General features: G+C 45.8%; 1 protein-coding gene across 4 annotated transcripts in view; it reads right to left on the reverse strand.

Annotated features, from left to right (window-relative positions):
* Positions 1-18,501, reverse strand: part of GAB1 (GRB2 associated binding protein 1) — a 127,909-nt gene extending 109,408 nt beyond the window's left edge. For 3 of the 4 annotated variants that reach the window (XM_019977517.2, XM_019977515.2, XM_019977514.2), the window contains exon 1: positions 17,647-18,501. In XM_019977517.2, the coding sequence (XP_019833076.2) occupies positions 17,647-17,718 (72 nt within the window). In that variant the 5' untranslated portion in view covers positions 17,719-18,501. Of the gene's footprint in view, positions 1-10,181; positions 10,253-17,646 lie in introns of all 4 variants that reach the window. The other variant, XM_070769063.1, reaches the window with a different exon arrangement.
* Between the last annotated feature and the right edge of the window lie 4,705 nt (positions 18,502-23,206).

Genomic DNA, 23,206 nt, shown 5'->3' on the forward strand with positions numbered 1-23,206 from the left:
ATTCTTGCCTGGAAATCCCATGGACAGAGGAGCCTGGTGGGCTACAGTCCACAGGGTCGCAAACAGTAGAACATGACTGAGCACACATACCATACCCTATAGCCTCAACCTACCAGCCACCAGTAGCACCCCCAGTGGTGACAACCAAAAAACATCTCCTCCAGAAATTGCCAAATGTTCCCAGTGGGGCAAAATCACCATCCCACTGGTACTAAAAGTCATTGGTGTACACAGACACATCATGGGGAACTGTGCATATTAGTGAAGTAGCTTGAGGACCAGATTTTTGACATAATAAATATCTCATGATTTTTGCTTTCAAATATATATACATGATCTTCTCTGGTGGCTCAGATGGTAAAGAATCAGTCTACAACACAGGAGACCCAGGTTCAATCACTGGGTCAGGAAGATTCCCTGGAAAAGGAAGTGGCAACCCACTCCAGTATTCTTGCTTAGAAAATTCCATGGACAGAGCAGCCTGGAGGGCTATAGTCAATGGGGTCACAAAGAGTTGGACACAACTGAGCAACTAACACTAACACACACACACACAATCAGTTCAGTCGTGTCCGACTCTTTGCGACCCCATGGACTGCAGCACGCCAGGCTTCCCTGTTCATCACCAACTCCCGGAGCTTGTTCAAACTCATCTCCATTGAGGTGGTGATGGCATCCAACCATCTCATCCTCTGTCGGCCCCTTCTCCTGCCTTCAATCTTTCCCAGCATCAGGGTCTTTTCCAACGAGTCCATTCTTCACATCATGTGGCCAAAAGATTGGAGTTTCAGCTTCAGCATCAGTCCCTCCAATGAATATTCAGACTGATTTCCTTTAGGATTGACTGGTTTGATCTCCTTGCAGTCCAAGGGACTCTCAAAAGTCTTCTCCAACACCACAGTTCAAAAGCATCAATTCTTCAGTGCTCAGCTTTCTTTATGGTCCAACTCTCACATCCATTCCATACATGACCACTGGAAAAACCATAGCTTTGACTAGATAGACCTTTGCTGGCAAAGTACTGTCTCTGCTTTTTAATACAGTGTCTAGCTTTTTTTCCTCAAAAGCTATGACCAACCTAGACTCTACATGTAAGTTAAATAACTCACACATACATACAAGCATATATGCCTCTTAAGTTCACAAATCTAGTTTTTAAAATATATTTTTCCATTACCAGGGACTATAATACACAATCGTAATACATTAGGGAGCTGTTCAAACCACCACAAACATGCCACATCAGAAAATAACTGAGGGGGCTTCTCACCTGTCCTAGTCACAATCAATCAGCTGTCTACTCTATCACCAGAGGATTTCTGTTCGCTTAACAAAGCCAAGGTATCCATCAGGCACAGGTCACCAAGTGTTAGAGCCCATAAGACTTTAAGGAGCCCATGAAAAGTGTCTTAATAGGATTTTTAAAAAAAAAATCAGAATAAAAAAATGAACATCATAAGAATAACAGCTCAGTTCAGTTCAGTTCAGTTGCTCAGTCATGTCCGACTCTTTGCGACCCCATGAATTGCAGCACACCACGCCTCCCTGTCCATCACCAACTCCCGGAGTTCACCCAAACTCATGTCCATCAAGTCGGTGATGCCATCCAGCCATCTCATCCTCTGTCGTCCCCTTCTCCTCCTGCTCCCAATCCCTCCCAGCATCAGAGTCTTATCTAATGAGTCAACTCTTAGCATGAGGTGGCCAAAGTATTGGAGTTTCAGCTTTAGCATCATTCCTTCCAAAGAACACCCAGGACTGATCTTCAGAATGGACTGGCTAGATCTTCTTGCAGTCCAAGGGACTCTCAAGAGTCTTCTCCAACACCACAGTTCAAAAGCATCAATTCTTCAGTGCTCAGCTTTCTTCAGAGTCCAACTTTCACATCCATACATGACCACTGGAAAAACCATAGCCTTGACTAGATGGACCTTTGTTATCAAAGTAATGTTTCTGCTTTTGAATATGCTATCTAGGTTGGTCATAACTTTCCTTCCAAGGAGTAAGCATCTTTTAATTTCATGGCTGCAATCACCATCTTCAGTGATTTTGGAGCACAAAAAATAAAGTCTGGCACTGTTTCCACTGTTTCCCCATCTATTTCCCATGAAGTGATGGGACCAGATGCCATGATCTTCATTTTCTGAATGTTGAGCTTTAAGCCAACTTTTTCACTCTCCTCTTTCACTTTCATCAAGAGGCTTTTAAATTCCTCTTCACTTTCTGCCATAAGTGTGGTGCCATCTGCATGTCTGAGGTTATTAATATTTCTCCTGGCAATCTTGATTCCAGCTTGTGCTTCTTCTAGTCCAGCGTTTCTCATGATGTACTCTGCATAGAAGTTAAATAAGCAGGGTGACAATATACAGCCTTGACGAACTCCTTTTCCTATTTGGAGCCAGTCTGTTGTTCCATGTCCAGTTCTAACTGTTGCTTCCTGACCTGCATATAGGTTTCTCAAGAGGCAGATCAGGTGGTCTGGTATTCCCACCTCTTTCAGAATTTTCCACAGTTTATTGTGATCCACATAGTCAAAGGCCTTGGTATAGTCGATAAAGCAGCAATAGATGTTTTCCTGGAACTCTCTTGCTTTTTCAATGATCCAGCGGATGTTGGCAATTTGATCTCTGGTTCCTCTGCCTTTTTTAAAACCAGCTTGAACATCTGGAAGTTCACGGTTCACGTATTACTGAAGCCTGGCTTGGAGAATTTTGAGCATTACTTTACTAGTGCGTGAGATGAGTGCAATTGTGCGGTAGTTTGAGCATTCTTTGGCATTGCCTTTCTTTGGAACTGGAATGAAAACTGACCTTTTCCAGTCCTGTGGCTACTGCTGAGTTTTCCAAATTTGCTGGCATGTTGAGTACGGCACTTTCACAGCATCATCTTCCAGGATTTGAAAAAGCTCAACTGGAATTCCATCACCTCCACTAGCTTTGTTCGTAGTGATGCTTTCTAAGGCCCACTCGACTTCACATTCCAGGATGTCTGGCTCTAGGTGAGTGATCACATCACTGTGATTATCTTAGTCATGAAGATCTTTTTGTACAGTTCTTCTGTGTATTCTTACCACCTCTTCTTAATATCTTCTGCTTCTGTTAGGTCCATACCATTTCTGTCCTTTATCAAGCCCATCTTTGCATGAAATGTTCCCTTGGTATCTCTAATTTTCTTGAAGAGATCTCTAGTCTTTCCCATCCTGTTGTTTTCCTCTATTTCTTTGCATTGATCGCTGAGGAAGGCTTTCTTATCTCTCCTTGCTATTCTTTGGAACTCTACATTCAGATGCTTATATCTTTCCTTTTCTCCTTTGCTTTTTACTTCTCTTCTTTTCACAGCTATTTGTAAGGCATCCCCACACAGCCATTTTGCTTTTTTGCATTTCTTTTCCATGGGGATGGTCTTGATCCCTGTCTCCTGTACAATGTCACAAATCTCCATCCATAGTTCATCAGGTGCTCTATGTATCAGATCTAGTCCTTTAAATTTATTTTGCACTTCCACTGTATAATCATAAGGAATTTGATTTAGGTCATACCTGAATGGTCTAGTGGTTTTCCCTACTTTCTTCAACTTAAGTCTGAATTTGGCAATAAGGAGTTCATGTTCTGAGCCACAGTCAGCTCCCTAACAGCTACCTACTAATAAATCCACCTTGGAATATATTCATCTTTATCTGGACATGATTGCAAAATAAAATTTTTATTCTTTTTGGGGGGGGTGGCGGGAAGGGAACCCACAAGGGCAAAAGTACCAGGGGCTCATGAATAATGACGTGGAACCTGGCCTCTAAATGAGAAACAAGGAATTAAACAAACAAGTGCAATCTGTGGTGATGGGTGCTGTGCTGCAGGAATGACCAAGCATGAACGGAGAACAAAACAGATACTCTGGGTCCACAGGGTCTACATGGATGACTGATGCTGGTGGGGGGTCGTTCAGGGGAGGCTCCAGGGGTAGCCTGGGAGTGGAGGCAGAGAGGGTGGGGCCAGGAATTCCTGGCGGAGAGAAGCACACAGTGCAGGTGTAGGACAGAGAGACCGATCACGAGGCCAAGTGGGGACCTGGAAGTTCAGGACAACTGAAGCGGAACGCATGAGAGAGGAAGAAGTGCCTGCAGGGCCCACGTCACAGAAAGCCCTGCCAGCCGAGAGACAGGGGGTTTGAGCCTTCCTCGCAGCAAAGGAACCCTGCAGGGCAGGCTCAAACTGGGACTATCAGATCTGGGTTTCAGAAAGGCTGTGCTGGCTGCCCTGAAGAAGACAGTTTGACACAAGGATGGGCTTCCCAGGTGGCACTAGCAGCAAAGAACCCACCTGCCAATGCAGGAGATGTAAGAGACACAGATTTGATCCCTGGGCCAGGAAGATCCCCTGGAGGAGGAGATAGCAACCTACTCCAGTATTCTTGCCTGGAGAATTCCCTAGGCAGAGGAGCCTGGAAGGTTACAGTCCGTGGGGTTGCAAAGAGCCAGACATGACTTAGTGACTAAACAACAAATATCTATATGCCAATAGATATCACTATATTAATACCTATGCATTGGTATAGATGGGCTTCCTCAGTGGCTCAGTGGTAAAGAATATACTTGCAATGCAGGAGATGCAGAAGACATGGGTTTGAATCTTGGATTGGGAAGGTCCCCTAAAGGAGAGCATGGCAACCCCTCCAGTATTCTTACCTGGAGAATTCCATGGATAGAGGAGCCTGGCAGCCCTCAGCCCATGGGGTCGCAAAGAGTCAGACATGACTGAAGTAACTCAGGAAGGATGGAGCCAGGCAGTGGACTGGCTATTGTAAAAATCCCGCAGAAAGGCCAAAAGACAGCTTAGGCAACACATAGGTCAAGAAGTCAAGAGATCTTTGGAAGATAAAACAGACAGGATTTGGTCACTGGGTGTGGAGAAGGAGAGAACAAAGAAAACCATCTGGTTTAAGCCGGAGGGGAGAGGAGGATTGCAGGGAAGGTGGCATGACTGACGTAGAGAGAAGGAACAGCAGGAGGACGAGAGGACAGATTTAGGGAGAGGATGGTGAGCACAGCTCTGCGTTGCTGTGGGGGTCGAAGCAGTTAGGGATCTACTCACCCGTCAGAGCCAGGGATGAGGAGTGAGAAATGGGCTGCAATTGTACCTCTGAATTATCAGCACATAATTCAGGGGCATTTCACTGGACTTTAAGATCCACAGATGGACTTAAAAAGGTTAGGAAACGTGCAAGAAGACAATAAGGTTTGTGTGTCAGTTTGGAAGAATTCTAGGGACACTTCTGTTCAGTTGCTAAGTTGTGTCCGACTCTCTGTGACCCCATGGACTGCAGCATGCCAGGCCTCCCTTCCATCACTGCCTCCTAGAGTTTGCTCAAACTCATGTCCATTGAGTCAGTGATGCCACCCAACCATCTCATCCTGTGTCATCCCCTTCTCCTCCCACCTTCAATCTTTCCCAGCATCAGTGTCTTTTCCAGTGAGTGGGCTCTTCACCTCAGGTGGCCAAAATACTGGAGCTTCAGCTTCAGTATCAGTCCTTCCAATGAATATTCAGGATTGATTTCCTTTAAGATTGACCTCCTTGCTGTCCAAGGGACTCTCAAGAGTCTTCTCCAGCACCACAATTCGAAAGCATCAATTTTTATGGAAACTACTATATATAAAACAGATAACCAACAAGAACCTACTGTATAGTATGTGCAATGATACTTAATATCTTGTAATAACCTATAATGGGAAATAATTTGAAAAAGTATATATACATTCAATATATATAACTGAATCACTTTGCTGGAAAGTAACAACTGTAAATCAACTATACGTCATTAAAAAAAATACTGAACCACCACCGTGGTGTGGGCACAAGTCAGGCAGGAAAAAAAAAAAAGAATTCTGTGAAAATGAAGAACATAGAGCTATTACCAAATTTTCAAAAAGGTTCATCACCTCCCAATGGATGAAGAACTATTAACAGCATGACATGAGAGAAGAGATCAGCCAGGGCTAGCTGGCACTAGAACCCTTAGGAGCACCAACACTTCCAGAAACCAGAGCCTGACATCAGGAAGGCACAGGGAAGAACATACTTTGAGAAGACAGACTGACCATCTCCAACAGTGGAGTCAAGAGTGCCATGAAAAATAAGAGTTAAGTTCAGATCGGACTTCCCTGGTGGCCCAGTGGTTGAGAATCCATCTGCCAATTCAGGGGACACGAGTTCAGTCCCTGGTCCAGGAAGATGCCACACGCCGAGGGGCAACCAAGCCCATGTGCCACAACTACTGAGCTTGCATACCGCAACTCCCGAAGCCCCGGAGCCCGTGCTCCGCAACAAGAGAAGCCACCACAATGAGAAGCCTGTGCTCCACAATGAAGAGTAGCCCCTGCTCACACAACCAGAGAAAGCCTAAGTGCAGCAACCAAGACCCAGAGCAGCCAGTAAGTAAATAAATAAAAATAAAATGTTCAGATCTAGTTCTGCTAGACTGGACAACCACGGGGGACCTTGGTGGGAATCAGTTAGATAAGAAGGGATGAAAAAGACCAGGGCTGTATTCCACTACGAGATGAGCGGCAGATAAGGAAGAGGCAGCGGTCAAGTGGACACAACCCACCTGGGAGTCCAGCTGGGAAAGGGAGGAACAGGAGGAGTCTCACCCTAGCCCTGTCTTTGAAAACCGAATCCACCTTTTACGGTCCCGGCGAAATCTCTCGACCCCTTCATAAAACCTTCCTTGAGTCCCTGAACTCACCTCCCTCGGCTGAATTCTTCTAGAGCCTGGTACCACACATCACTGACCGTAGCATGATCTGCGTTACCCAGCGCCTTCTATGTCCCCAGCAGCACGTGGACTCCTATAAGGTGGAGGCAGTGTGCTCTTGGGCCTCTCCTGAATTCCTCCCAAGGCCTTATTCTCAGCCAGCATTCCACCAAGGACTGCAGGGCCTGACCTCTGAAGTAAGAGATCTGGCCCTGCCAGAACAGCTGGTTAACTTGTATGACCTTGGACAAATCGATGAAGTCTCCCAGAGGCCAATTCCTGTAAGAGGAGGCTGAACTCTCCACTAGGGAAGAAGGAGATAAGTGTAATTGGGAAAGATACTCGATACAGCAGATTGTTTCTGTAATGCAAATCATAGAAAATAAAGCTGGATTAAAAACCACTGGACACTCAAATAACACATGACAGAAAAATAGGCTAGAAAAGGTTGAGAAACATTGAACTAGATGATTTATAATTTCAGGCTTAAAATTTTGACAATCACTCGGTCATGCTATTCAAAAGACTGTGCCAGGTACCACACTGTGCATTTCAGATGCAGAGAACAAATGCCATCTTTGTCCTCTGGAAATTAATATCCTACTACAAACACCAAAGAATGATAGATGAAGCCATAATTTTCTTTGTAAATAGATCATGTGTACACGTCTTCTACTGTGTAGACTATGGTTCATTATGAAAATCATCCAGAAAAAAATATGCTAAAACTATAAATACACCAGGTATGCTTTTCCCATTTGGACTATTTCACTGCTTAAATGAAGAGAAGGAAGAAAGAACACTGTTCTATAGCATGAATTTAATTTCATGCACTTTTGTTCAGAGGTAAATGACCTAGATGCCCTGGGAAGATTACTCAAATGGCTTTGGTTTTATGTAACAGCATCACCAGCTTCCCAGGTGGCTCAGTGGCTTCCCTGGTGGCTCAGATGGTAAAGCATCTGCCTGCAACGTGGGAGACCTGGGTTCGATCCCTGGGTTGGGAAGATCCCCTGGAGAAGGAAATGGCAACCCACTCCAGTACCCTTGCCTGGAGAATCCCACGGACAGAGGAACCTGGTAGGCTACAGTCCATGGGGTCGAAAAGAGTCGGACATGACTGAGCGATTTCACTTTGTCAATGCAGAAGATACAGGACACCAGGATTCAATCCCTGGGTTGGGAAGATCCCTGATGTAGGAAATGGTCACTCATTTTCTTGCCTGGAAAATCCCACGGACAGCGGAGCCTAGTGGGCTACAATCCATGGGGTCCCGAAAGTCAGACACGACTGAGCACGCAAGCACAACAGCATCACCAGAAACAGATGAACTTCTCAAATATTCCACATTCTTACTTGCTCAGTATTTCCTTTTACCTTTCCCCAACACTTCAACCATAAATCTGAAATCGTCAGGGAGAACTTGTAAAATCCAGTCCTCGTACACAACTTTGGGGTCAATTATAACCTTGCCAGAAGTGGGTGTGTGTGTGTGTGTGTGTGTGTGTGTGTGTGTTAGTTGCTCGGTCGTGTCCTACTCTGTGCAACCCCATGGACTGTGTAGCCCACCAGGCTCCTCTCTCCATAGAATTCTCCAGGCAAGAATACTGGAGTGGGTTGCCATTCCCTTCTCCAGGGGATCTTCCTGAGCCAGTGATCAGACCTGGATCTCCTACATTGCTGGCTGATTCTTTACCATCTGAGCCACCAGAGAAGACCACTTCAAGTACTACTTCCCTAGCCTAAGAGCCTTCTTCGTCAAGGTCTAGGTAACACCAATGGAATTCAAAACATTTGAGGTAGCATTTTACCAAGTGTCTCTCCTCTAAGAGACAAAGATTAAAGCATGTCTTTCGCCCAAATCAGGCAGTCATCCCCAATCAGAAGCACTTTCATCTTGGCTACAATGACTCTGGCTTAGGCACCGATGGGAATGTGTGAGGACTGGGGTGAGAAAGCACAGCAGGTACTTAATTCTTTAACTAGGTAGTCATTTCAGGGAGGAGTCCAGCTAGTCAGAAAGTAGCCTAACTGCATTACCCAACAGTAGTAACACCCCCTCCAGTACTCTTGCCTGGAAAACCCCACGGACGGAGGAGCCTGGTAGGCTGCAGTCCATGGGGTCGCGAAGAGTCGGACACGACTGAGTGACTTCACTTTCACTTTTCACTTTCACGCATTGGAGAAGGAAATGGCAACCCACTCCAGTGTTCTTGCCTGGAGAATCCCAGGGACAGGGGAGCCTGGTGGGTTGCCGTCTATGGGGTCGCACTGAGTCGGACACGACTGAAGCGACTTAGCAGCAGCAGTAGCAGCAGTAACTAAAAAGTGCATTTTGGGAGAGAAAAACAATCTGCTGGCTGGAACACTCTGATTCCTTGTCTTGATTACCACGTAACAGGACATAAATAACGCCCCCCATTTCAGAGAAAAGGTAAAAGAACATGTGTGTAAGGATTTTGACCTGAATACTTTGTGGTGATGGTGGCGAGGCTTCTACTACAGAGGAAAAGTGGAAACAGAGGGGAAGAGAGCAAGAGGGTTGGGATTCCTGGGGAAAGAGTGCTTTCCACCACGTGCCCACTTAAAAAAGTTAGCAGATAAAGTTCTATAGAAACGGGTAACATAACTGATTAATTACGATAAACACTGAATATGAAATACTAATTACAGAATATCAAATGCAATAAAAACGACAACAAAGACAGAGTTCTCCATGCCCTGATGCTACTGCCCTGCATTCTGTATTTCACAAAAGCAAGCCTCAACTAAAATTATATTTACCTGCTTATTTATATAACAGCTAAATATCTCCAGGCAATAAAGACAAATATTCAATTTAACCAAGCAACAAGAAAGTCAGTTACAAACCCTTATTATTAATTAATATCCCCCCCCCCCCGCTTCCAACCAGATGATGAAAAGTAAAATGCAATTTTAATGTTTTCTTTTTCCATATGTGATATTCTTAAAGAACTATGTATAAACCTTTTCCAAAAAATTTAAACGACATGAGTCAAGACAAAGGAAAATAAAAAGGGAAAAGAAAAACAATGAAGCAGGATAGTTAAAGCAAAGTTTAGTATTTTTCTTCCTTAAAAAAAAATGACTAAAGAGTTTTACATTGAAGAGAAATGTTTGGACTGTCGGTATATTGTTTTTAATTCATGGAACAATGTAGCCATTTGTTTTTTTCCTTTTAGGACATTGTTTTGTTTTGAACACATAGGGAATTACCTAGGCCAAGTATGAATTCAAAGAAAAAAGCTGGGAGAAAAAAAAACTACCACCAAACGAAAAACTCGTGGTAAATTTGGCATTCTTTCCAGTGTATAAAAATAAAACTCAGTTTGGAAATATGATTAAAATCTCCGAAACACACAGAAAGAATAGTTAAAGAGTAGGAAAAAAAAAATGTAAGATCACTCACATTTCCCCTCCTAGAAGCTCTATTTCTTTGCAATTCACATCTTCACGTGCAGTTTGCATATAGTAGCTCTGCTAAAAACAACCACATGGAAAATTTTTGTACCAGATAACACTGCAGGACAGGGCTTGGCAGCTACAAGTTGTAATCAGAATGCTTCAAGGGCTAATGTAACGCAGATAACGACCAAGCATGCATTTCGGTGTGCAGAGTCTTAACTTTTTTTTTTTTTTAATAGCAGGCTGTGGGAGGGTCAAAGCTATTGGGTTCTACTTTATATGCGTTCAGCAATGAGAATTTTTCAGTAAGGGAGCATTTTGCTTCCATGAATAAAAGAATTGCTTAAAATATACAAGATTCTTTTCCAGTTAATGCATTCTTGTAGGAGGTGAGGTGCTCACACAGACAAGCCTAGAATGGGAGAAAGTTTTCCAGTTCCTAAAATGCCTTTCCCCAGTAACTCCACAGGCCTGCATCTTCATCTCCACTGCATTAGGGCTCCCCCAGCGTTGGCAAATGAAGAGGCTACTTATTTAAGGATCGCGGAAACCCATGATATAATGAGCCACTTTTCCCCAAGAGTAATCTAAAGAAGAAAAGAATGCTGATTTTATTTATGCCTGTTGCCTAAGAGGGGGAGCAGAAAGAGACTTGGGTCTCGATAAGTTTCCTGTACATTCAAGAGGCACTGAAGCCTTGTGACTTCAATCTAAGTTCAAGTGGCAGATTCAGATGGAGCTCTCACTTGGGGGAAGTGAGCCACCATATTAATGCAAGGAATGTGAAATGGGAGAAACCCTTCCATCCACAGTCAGGAGGGGGGTTCGTGTGATCCAATGGGGTTATTCTCTTTTCCTCCAACGCTGGCTGGCACTCACACAGCTGAGCTAAGATGGCTTCCAAAGTCCAAAATAAGACGCTAGCCCAAGGCAGCCTGGGCCCTCCCGCGGGAACCCTGAGGCAAATGAATCAAAGGCTCTTTTATTCTCCCTCCCACCAGAACATGCTCCCTCTCTGTTGTAAACGAAATGCTTGCCAGCATGAATTATTTAGTTCCAAACAGACATAAAGAAATCTTAAATAACACATGTCCCTCGGAATTTTAATAAGTTCAGGTGACGGACAAGTGGAGCTCTTGGGTTTGTTTCTCGCCTCGGATAGAAAATTCACTGGTGGTCAGGAGCCCATCAGCAGCATGAGGTCACGGCAGAAACTGAAACTTCTCACACTGCAAGTTACAGCTGACGTCCAAACTCCACGCATGAAACGGAGATGCTCCGTCCTCCTCGCTGGGATGTCTGCACTCCAAACTAAGTCCCTGTTCTTCCTGTCAAGCCAGGCTTCCCTTCTGATTTTGCTACTTCTGTCAGCAGTACCTGGATTCTTCCAAGAATAGAGCCTGAAATTCACTTATGAGGTCTTCCCTGACTGGCTCCACCTCCCTCCCCTTCTAGTCTGAACTCTTAAGCAGTTACTGCCTGTATCAACCACTTGACAATTCATCCTATATGGCCTTATAAACATAGCTCCTGTAAAACGACTGAAAGGAACATGCATTTACAGCTTGTCTTCACAAAGATTAGAAACTTCTTACGGGAAGGGATTAGGCCTTTCCCTCTGCTGGCTACCACACAAGGCAGATTTACAAAAGCTCCAGAGATACCTCTTTATTAATTCACTCAACAGACACTTGGTGAGCCTCCACTCTGAACAGACACAGCACCCACCTCAGGTACTCGGCAGCCTTGGGCTCAGTTTAAGCCTTCATTCCATTAAGGGAAGGGCTGGAGGGTCCCCAAAGAATTCTGCTTCTGCAGTTCCAATATATATACCATTTAAGGTGAACAAGAAATTAAGATTTATTTCCCCCCAAAAGGAGGCCTATTGAGAAGCTCCGCATCTGCCCCTCCCTCCCAAGGAAACATCTGAGAAAAGGAACATTAGATGCTAAGAGAATTTAGAATGAAAGATGTGTTGCCCACTCCTTCCCCATTTTACAGATAAGGAAACTGAGAATCAGAAGTTCACACGAGGATCCAAAGATCTTGTGAATAGTGGCAAAACTCTGGCGAATTCTGGGTCCTGACACTCAGTCAAGGGTTCCTTTTACCATAGCACAATTTACCCAAAACCTTTCAAAAATAAAGTATTAATCCACCTGTAAAGGTGTCCCTTCTCGTGTGTTAGTCTCTATAAGAAAACAGAGAGTCCTAGCACTTACTCTTAGACATCCTCAACCTGAAAATCATCAGGACTTTATCTATATACTTTTTATGTCCTCTCCAAAATATGGAAATTTTCTTAGTCTTAAAACCGCTTTGTCATTTTATTTCTTTCATATTCTTTAAGCAGACCTGTTGTGGCAAATCACACTGAAATAACCAAGTCTCCTGTCAACCAGATTATCCAAGCATAATTCTTGCCACATTATTGTATCTGTTCAAAGATGATCAATTAAAAAAAATTAAAAACAGAATTCTAAAACTACCCTCCACATGGATACACCTTCCTAAGAGTAATTTTGAATCCCAAGAGACAACAGTCAGATTTAGGGAACTGGCAACTCTTATCACTAATCCCAGGCACAACAAAGAATTAACTATCATTAACTTTCATAAGGCTTCCCTGCTGGCTCAGCAGTGAAGAATCTGTCTGCCAGTGCAGGAGACTCAGGTTTGATCCCTGGGTCAGGAAGATCCCCTGGAAAAGGAAATGGCAACCCACTCCAATATTCTTGTCTAGAGAATCCCATGGACAGAGGAGCCTGGTGGGCTAGGTCCATGGGGTCACGAAGAGTCGGACACGACTGAGAGACTAAACAACAGCAACTTTCATAAAGACTTAATGTAATTGATAGTTGATGATCTTTGCTACTAGAAATAAATTTCCTGCATTACCGGAAAAGGTAAAAAGAAAACATTCAAAATCTGAATGTTCACTAACGTGAGGATTGCAGGAAAAAATTTCCTTCAAAAGAGCCATAATGCTCCTTCAGTCACTGTAAGCAAAGACTTCAGAATCGGTTGACTGCTACTGGGGATTGCCAAAAAAGGGCAGGAAGAGCTTTCAGACATCACGGTCCTCTTTTTTGTGGTGACACTCCTGAGCAGGGACCTTAGCTCAGCTCCTCGGTTGTCCCTGAACAAGGAGATGCTGCTATTTTGCCTTCTCCATGCCTCTCTCTTCCATGTAAGATGGCAGGTGCCCACCCAGAGGAAGATGCTATTTCTGTTTCTAAGCCCCTTCCCAGAACCACATGTCCAGACAGAAACCATCCTACAAACTGACAGCTGAAGAGCGGACTCCAAGCTGGGTATAGATTACACACCCAAGAACCAGCTGAGGTCCTGCTTCCCAGCTGGCTGGCCTCTAGCAGCCCACCTCACCCTGGCCCAGATGCAGGCTCTCTTACTGAGAGCGCACATCAGCCTAAGGTGGACAGCTGGGCTGTGGAGGAGCCCAAACTTGGTGTCCAGGCTTGAGGCGGGCCATAGGGAAGCTCCCCCTGCAGAGACAGGGGGATGGCCAGCTGGCTTGAAGCAGTCCTTTGTTTTCAAGACTTACCTTTTATCTCAGCAACAATTTGAACTGCTGATGAAAATTCATCATTAGTTCAAATGGTTGATGTGTCTTTAAACAACTCTTTAAAAATCTGAGTGCCGCTGTTGAGTGTATACTATCAAGATTTTACTTGGTTTCTATAACCTTGGTGACATTGATCTGTATGTGATTCTATGCAGGTCCCTAGCAGAGGAAGAAAACAGCTGTTTAATATATAACACAGGACAAAAACAGCAACACAGCAGCAGCTAAACTAACAGAAAGCAGAAAAATCTTCACTTCCATTCTATATTTAAAAAATATAGAGGATGAAGCACATACAAGAGGTTCCTACCCTTTTGCAAATATAGAATGAAAAAGAGAGACAAAAAGGCTGGAGAGGGATTCCTGGATGGCGCAGTGGACAAGAATCCACCTATCAGTGTAGGAGACACAGGTTCAATCCCTCATCCAGGAAGATCCCAAATACCACAGAACAACTAAGCCCGGGCACCACAACTATTGAGCCTGTGCTCTGGAGCCTGAGTCTCAACTACCGAGCAGATGTGCTGCAACCACTGAAGCCTGCACCCCTAGAGCCCATGATCTGCAATAAGAGAAGCCATCACAGTAAGAAGCCCCCGCACCACAACTGGGGAGTTGCCCCAACACTCTTCAAGAAGAGAAAGCCCTTGCAGCAACAAAGACCCAGCACAGCCAAAAATAAACAAACCAATAAAATTATTTTAAACATAGAGCTGGAGAATCTGCTCACTAGTCTTTTTCTTCCTATCTTTTATGCCACTGTCACACTCTTTAGGAAATTTAAGAAAAACTTCCATAGCAGGTGAACATACTAGTATGCAAAAACAATGCTGCTAATAAAAAAAAAAAAGCAAACATAAAATGGAGTTGTAAGTAGAATGCATTGGGGCCATAACTTGAGATGACTTTGGAGATAAAACTAAAACAATATTTTGCCACTTAAAAGCCCTGATGGACTCTCTTAATCAATGCTTGAACTACTCTTATAAATATTGGAAAACAGTGAGACAACTATCAAAGTCCTCTGGGCCAAGTGTTCCCCCCCAAAATCAATGCCCAAACTCCCTGAAGTCTCGTTTAGCGATTATGGTACCAGGAAGTCAAGATATCTTATCACAGAGAATTTGTTCATTCACAACCATTATCAAGCAACATTTTGCCTATTGGGTGGTCAACAATGTTTCCTTTCATCCAGAAAATAAAGATTTTACATGAAAACCAAACCCAGCAGAGGAGATGCATGTGTATATATATATATATATATATATATATATATATGCCTATATCTTTGAGGGGTAAAGGTGTATTAGCCAAAACTATCTATACGGAATATCAAGCCAAACAGCAATCATCTGGAAATGTCAAAATCTTCTGGGCAATCAACTTGACAGTGCAAATATAAGACAAGCCTCAATTTAGCCGATAAGACGCCAGTAACTCTCTTGGACCCCTCAATTTTGGCAGCCACCCTCTCCACAGTCTCCCTGGGCTGTATCCATGGACTGATTAGTATGGAAAGAAAACCCTAGTGCCCTGCCTCTCTCAGCTGTTAGGTATATTCTGCCCTCAGTCGACAACAATTGAGGAAGCCCACTGTTCCTCTGAAGTATCCTATGATTTCAGTCTACATGTGCTTGCTCCTGAAAACATCTATGAAATGGCCACAGGGCTCAACTTGGGCACACAATTAGAAAGCATGTGGGGTTGCTAGCTTCCTTTTCTTTCTTTTAAATTAATTAATTTATTTTAATGGAGGCTAATTACTTTACAATATTGTGGTGGGTTTTGCCATACATTGACATGAATCTGGCTTCCTTTTCTACATACGTTTGTCTTGAGCTTCCTTTTCTACATATGCTTGTCCTGTATTTCTTCAGCACTGCACCTCTGATCCACAGTCCACTCTTCCTTGCATGTTATATCCACAGACTCACAGAAAGTCATAACCTGAAAGGTCCTATCCACACGACCGAGCCTGAGCACCACTTAAACTTGATAAGAGGCATTAACCTTTTAAAGCCCAAGCAGGCAGACAGATCTGGGTTCAAATCCTGCTTCTGGTACACTCTGGTTCCGTAGATTGTGTTCTCATTTGTTAAAACAGATAATAACTGCCTCATAAAACTGTTGTAATGATCAGATGAAATATTAAAATTCTTAAATTGAGAATTTCTATTTTCTTGGTCCCAGTTAAGATGTAATTGTTGGGGCTGGCTTTTTTTGTAGTACATTAAATTGCAAGCCCAAGAGACAAGGGTTTTTTCCTACTGGGTTTTTTTGTTTTTTAATTTTATGGTCCCTAGTGTGGCACCTTTTGAGAGAGCCATAGACCAAACATGTGAAAGAATGCATTAAATCTCTATTACCACTACCTATTCCAGCTAATGTAGTGTTCTTTAGTTTCCTCAAGAATCAATCATTTCCTAAACTGTACCTTCTCAAAACAAATACATCAAACCACACCCTCTCCCCACATATATCCAACACATACACACAGAACTCCCAGCTGAAAAACACACTGCCTCTCGCCCCAAATTTTAGAATAAAGTTACCATATTTACCAGAATACTTGGGCAAACTGTGATAGATGGAGAGAGGGGATTTGGAAGAATTTTAAATATCTCTGAAGAACATCCTTTAGGATTTGTGGCATCAAATCCTTAAAGGAGAACTACTTGCCTATAGCAAATTCTGGCAGCAAGTAAACTCACTGGTGAGTTGTGGGCGAAGTTAAATATTGCACTTCACTCCGTTCTATGCAAGCAAACAGTGAGTAACAGGGTTACCTCGAGCTCTCGCATTGGGTGTAGACATCCCTCCACAAGAAACAGGGTCCATTATTACTCTCCCCGTTGGCAAATTTATATTTAAGGGGGCACATATTGTGCTTTTGAGACATACTTTACTAGACAAATATTTGCTCCATAAGCCAGGGCAACGGTGTCATTTCTTTTCTTTGCAGGGGGCAGCGACAGAAGAATCAGTAAGGGAGAAGGGGCTAAGATCCCAGACTCCCCCCAAGGACACAGACTTCCGCTGCAGTAACGTTGGTTCTTTCAAGGAATATTTCCCCTAACGGCTAAAACGGCTTAACACATAATCAGCATCTTGTATCAATTACACAAATACCACGAAGCAACTCTGGTGGCCTGGGAAAGGACCATTAACACACAGAACTCCTAACTGGCCTCGTCTGTCCCCTCCCACGGGGTTTGACAGCGTGTCCAAGGCGCCCGAACACCAGCATCAGGCTCCCTCCAGCGCCCTCCTCTCGCAGCAAACTGCCAAGGCTCTCGGGCCAAACTCCAACGTCCCTCGATTCAAAACCGAGAAAGTGTGAACCCCGCTAAGCAAACGGTAGGGCGCGTAATAACTTTTTTTTTTTCTTTTCCGTGGAGCGGATTGGAGATGCTCGGCTCTAACGCCAACTTCCCAGGTCTTCCGTCCGCTTTCCGCAACCATCCCGTGGGGAAGGCGGGAGGGAGGGCGGACCAAAGAGAGGGCTGATGAGTTTTAATACCTCCGTGGTTTTCCCAGTGCGGGAAATTTACTACACAGCAGCCCCTGAGAATTCGGTGCAGGTCTAACGAAAGGAGAATGCTCTCCCCCTCGCCCCTGCTAAAAGGAACAATAAAAACACGCAGCAGGCGCTCAGCTGTCCATACCAGGCCTTCCTAAGGGCCGATGGAGAAAGAAATTTCTCCAGTGTGCAATCTGGAGAAAGGAAGATGCCTGGCCAAGCGGAGGCCCGGGCATGAGTGTCCAGCCTGGGTCCCCAGCCTGCCGGGGAAGGGGCCTACAGGGAAGGGATGGGGACTAAAGAGAAGGAGCAGTCGGCACGCGAGCCGCCCGGGGAGGGTAACGGCGGCCGAGCTCTACTTACATAACGCTTCAACTTTTTCTCCGGGGGGGACTTGCGGAGCCATCCCGAGCAGACCACTTCGCCGCCGCTCATGGTGCGCGCCTTTCGGGCTCTGGGCCCGGCGCGCTCCCGACACCTTCGACGCCGGACGGCCGTGCAGCTGCTGGGACCTCGCTCTCCCGCGGCGCACCCCAGGCGGACGGGGCGGGCCGGCTCCGCGGCGCTCTGGCTCTTGGCGTTCGAGTTTCTTCCCCGCAGGCAGGTCCGCGGACGTGAGTAGAAGCGGGCACAGCCGCCGAGGCCGACACCTCGGGGCAGGGGCCGCGGCCGGGCCGAAGATGCCCAGGCCTCCCTTCAGTGCACCCGCCCGGCCGCCGCCTCTGCGCTCGGGCTCCACGGGACTCTGCCCCGGCGCGGAGCCCGAGCCTCGGCCCCCTGCGCTCCGCCCCCTCGGGACGGGACCTCCCAGAGCGCACTCCGAGACAGACACGACGCTGCACGCGCGCACACAGTCTCACACGCTCATACACACACAATGCCCCCGCGCAGTGCCCACTCCGACTGGCCAGCTGTAGGTTTCGCTGCGCTTGGCGCTATCCCCTCCTTCCTCCTTCTGGAGGGAGGGTGGGTCACTTCCCCGAGGCGCCCGGACCGCGGCGAGGAAAGGGAAAGCCGCGAGGGTCCCGTGGTCAGCGGGCGCAGGGCTGGTCCCGGGCCACGGAGGGAGCCGCCGGCTCGGCGTCGCTGGGCAGAGTGCAGGTCCCGCCGAAGGGTGGGTCCGCGCTGGCAGCCGCCGCGGGAGAGAGAAAGCAGAGGGCGGCAGAAGAACGAGGCGCTAGGCTGCTCGGCTGCGGGGACCAAGCCCACCGTCCCGTCCCCTAGCGCTGCTCCTGCGCCGCCTCCCCCACCCCAGGGCGCGCGGCAGGTTCTGGGCGGCCCGGCCCCCGGCCCCGATCCCTCCCTCTCCCGGCCTCCCGGCTCCCTCTTCCTCTCTTTCCTCCTCCCCTTCCCACGTTCGGGCCGGCTCCGGTTTCTGCCCAGACTTTCTCTGAAACTCCGCCGGAGCGCTTCCAGCCAAAACAACAAGGGCCAGGGAGGAGGAGACGCGCGGAGGGAGGGAGCAAGCGAGGGAGGGCGCGGGAGTCCGAGAGGCACCCTGGGATCTGTAGTTCGGGACGCTGGAGAGGGGTCCTCGGCGCCCCCGGCGGCCGTGGATCCCGGAGCCCCCAGCGGGATGGTCGCCAAGGAAGGCGGCGAAGCCTCGCCGAGGGTAACGCCGCGCCATCTCGGGTTCCCGGGCGACCGAGGAACATTCGAAGGTTCAAGTCTGTGGATTGCCATCTTGGCTCAGCCGAGTGTCAGCTCGGAGTTTGTACTGTGCAGGAGATCGGGAGTTGGGGGCGGGGAAGAGGGGGGGCGGGTACTTGACAGCGTGGAAAGCGAAACAGCCTGGAGGAAGACCGCGCGACCTGGAGAGTCTGCGATCCCGGGGTTTCTGCCCGCAAGACTGAAGGGCAGAGACCAGGAGGGCGAGGTCGCTGGAAGCGCGCCAAGGCGACCAGCCTGCAGGGGAGGTCAGAAGGAGACCCTCCCGGACTGGTGTGTGCTGGTCCCCGGAGCAGCCTTGCCTGAGTGGTGGGAGCGCTTAGTGGACCCAAAGGATTCAGTTGAATCTATCTCTGGGGCATTTTGAAGCCTTACACTCCCTCCATTTGTTGCCAGTTTCTTCCACTTGCCTTGGCTTTTATTTAAAATCAACCCTTGGGGTGTTGGACCAGAATAGGGAAACCATGTCCTAATTCTATTTGTTTTCTTGTGTGTGTTTTACAATGACTGTGATACCTGGTCCTGAGATTAACACGATCCTATAAGAGAAATATCTTTTCCAATGTATTTATGAGAAACAAAGCCCCCAGACAGATTTTGGAACGTACTGTAAATAATCAGATAAAAGGGCCAAACTTTTCTGGAAAAAATAACCTCAGGCGTGTTCTTGTTAATACAACATTCATAATCAGGAGTTCCTCTTGAGTTTGAAAATGTTACACAGTTGTAGTAGGAAATTAGGTGCTGGGGTGGTGACAAATAAAGGTCCCTGCACTCAGAGCGGTGACATTTCTGTGGTGGCATAAGATAGTTAACAGGGGTCAACCCAAGTACAGATTGTGATAAATGTACCCTGGGAGAAATTGGAAGAATAATAAGGGTGGAACTAGGTCAGATACTAGGGGAGAAGTCTTCCTTAAAGAGGCAGCTAGCCAGAGATGTGAAAGATGTTGTAAAGATGTTGTCTTGTGAAACGATCAAAGGGATAACCATAAGGAGGACTGAGAGAGAAAGAACAACCCAGGAGGCTCATTGTTTTCTTAAATGTTAGAATACAAGTGAGTGTAATTTTTATGGCAGCTAATAAAGCAAAGCAATTTTTATGTGAACTCGGGTTTTACCACAAGCCATCCATATGAAAATAAATCACTAAATTTGTTTTCCACTTTTACCACAAGCAGTGTGTCTGTATACTGAGTCAAAGTATTTCAAATTAGCATGGCAGAGACTGGTTCACTCTTTCATAGTTAACTGCTAGATAATTTACCACTTCCTCCACTCCTGTTAAAGTTATTTTTTAAAAGTTGAAGTATAGAGAAGGAAATGGCAACCCACTCCAGTATTCTTGCCTGGAAAATCCCATGGACAGAGGAGCCTGGCAGGCTACAGTCCACAGGGTTGCAAAGAGTGGGACACAACTTAGCCACTAAACAACAACAAAACTATTTACAATGTTGTGTTAGTTTCAGGTGTATAGCACAGTGATTCAGTTAAACATATGTATGTGTGTGTATGTATGTATATGTGTGTGTGTGTATTCATATTCTTTTTAATGTAAAATTGTAATACAGTCATCCCTCTGTATCCTTGGGGAATTGGTTCCAGGACCCCTCCCATACCAAAATTTTCTGATGCTCAAGTCCCTTGTATAAAATGGTATAGTATTTGCATGTAACCTAGACATATCTTTCTGTATACTTTAAATCATTTCTAGATTACTTATAAGACCTAATACAATGTACATGCTATGTAAATAGTTGATGCTGCTGCTGCTGCTAATCACTTCAGTGGTATCCGACTCTGTGCGACCCCATAGACGGCAGCCCACCAGGCTCCACCATCCCTGGGATTCTCCAGGCAAGAACACTGGAGTGGGTTGCCATTCCCTTCTCCAATGCATGAAAGTGAAAAGTGAAAGTGAAGTGGCTGAGTTGTGTCCAACTCTTAGCGACCCCACTGACTGCAGCCTACCAGGCTCCTCCGTCCATGGGATTTTCCAGGCAAGAGTACTGGAGTGGGGTGCCATTGCCATCATACAGCAAATTCAAGTGCTGCTTTTTGAAACTTTCTAGATTTTTTTCCTGAATATTTCCTACCCAATGTTGGTGGAGGAATCCAAAGATCTAGAGGGTCAACTGTATGTATATCATGTACTACTTTGGAATGTTCCAATAATTTTTTCCATTATTTCAAATAAGGGATTGAAATAACTCATTTCCGTGTAAGAAACCAGGGACTTCCCTGGTGGTCCAGTGGCTAAGACTCCTCATTCCCAATGCAGGGGGCCCCCCGGGCTCAATCCCTGGGCAGAGAACTAGATCCAACTAAGAGCTACAATTGACAAGAGCCCGCATGCTGCAGCTAAGACCCAGCAGAGGCAAATATATATAGTTAAGAAAAATAATCATTAAGTATTTTCCCCTATGTTCATTTATGTTATTTCTAGATAAAAAATAAATGAGGAGAAGTTGGAGATAAATACATCTTCATGTATGTGTGTTAAAAAGGAAATTGGCTTTATGTTTACATGATATGCCATTTTTAGATTATTAAATTTTAAATGATTAAATTTACATCTTTATATGTTAAAAAGTATGCTGGAAAACACTATTACACATCAGTATCTTAAATTTCATGCATACAACACAGACTCATGGAATGTCTTTGTATGTACAAGTTCTTGAGGACCCAGGATATAAAGAGAGGTTACCAAACCTATTACTTCACCCCTTTGTCCTAGAGAAGAGCATTTTGCTAGTAACCAGCCCCTTAACTTCTATAATACAGTTGATAAATGCTGTGAATGAAAAGCAAAGAGTCTCAGCAGGGCTCTACCCTCTGGGAGAAGTGTGAGTAGGTGGGGAAAGACTTCCCTGAGGAATGGACTTAACTCTGATCTTCAAGATGAGTAGAAGTGGCCTAGCCAAGCAGCAGAGAAGACTATTCCAGACAACAGAGAAGCTGTCAGATGCCCAGTTCCTCAGGCTGGAAGAAACGCCTGAGAACCCGAAGGAAGGCAGCGGGTAGGCTAGTGAGAGGGACATTGGACTGGGTGAGGGGACAGACGCGGGCAGGAGACAGAGTGTGCAGATGCTTGGAGGTGGTCTTAGGGTTTAGATTTTTTCCTCGGAGCAAATGACAGTTGTCACCTTCTGTGATCTTCAAATCACCTTAGACCATCACCCCTTCATGAACTCTGTCTCACCTCCAGCAGCAGACTTGCCAATCGCACCATTTTCCAACTTGATCTTTCAAGTTCTTCCTTGCTGATACCTCTGCTTTTCCATGACCCACCAGGCCCCTCCGTCTTACACTCACCCCTTTTGCCAGGTTGAATTTTGTCGTCCACAAAATATGTCATCCAAATATCGTGCTTCCAACCCACAAAGCCCCAACCCTGGGTGAACCCGACTGTACTTCCTCTGACACCAAAACAGCCGAGTGCGGTTAGAGCAAGTTAAGCAACAGAATGAGCAATGTCACCATAAATTCAGATTCAGTGACTTCAAATAGATCCTCATCTATCTGCAGGGGCAGATCTTTGTTTTCTGGAACCTGAAGCATATACAGTTTTGTTGTTGTTGTTTAGTCGCTAAGTTGTGTCCAACTCTTTGTGACTCTACAGGCTGTAGCCCACCAGAAGACTGGAGTGGGTTGCCATTTCCTTCTCCAGAGGATCTTCCTGATTGTACCTGCTTCTCCAGCATTGGCAGGTGGATTCTTTATTGTTGAGACGCCAGGGAGGTCTATATACAGTTTGAGGATTCATTTTAAAGGAAAAGAATATACAATTACAAATAAAAATGTGAATATGAATCTAGAATGCGGAAATGAATGAGGAACAGATCACTGGAGCCTTGGAGATACAGCTGCCTTTCCTTTGAGATCTCTGCGGTGATTTGGGCTTCCCAGGTGGCGCTAGTGGTAAAGAACCCTCCTGCCAAGGCAGGAGACATGAAAATATGTCTCTTATGAGGATCTCCCAGATCCAGGGTTTGGGAAGATCCTCTGGAGGAGGAAATGGCAAGCCACTCCAGTATTGCCTGGAAAACCCCATGGGCAGGGGAACCTGGTGGGCTACAGTCCCTAGGGCTGCAAAGAATCAGACACGACTGAAGCGACTTAGCATGCGCACACACACATGGGGATTTACCCGTCCGTGATAGCTCACTCCAGTATTCTTGGGCTTCCCTAGTGGCTCAGCTGGTAAAGAATCTGCGTGCAATGCAGGAGACCCTAGTGCAATTCCTGGGTT

Source organism: Bos indicus, chromosome 17, assembly GCF_029378745.1.
Source record: "Bos indicus isolate NIAB-ARS_2022 breed Sahiwal x Tharparkar chromosome 17, NIAB-ARS_B.indTharparkar_mat_pri_1.0, whole genome shotgun sequence".
Taxonomy (NCBI): domain Eukaryota; kingdom Metazoa; phylum Chordata; class Mammalia; order Artiodactyla; family Bovidae; genus Bos; species Bos indicus.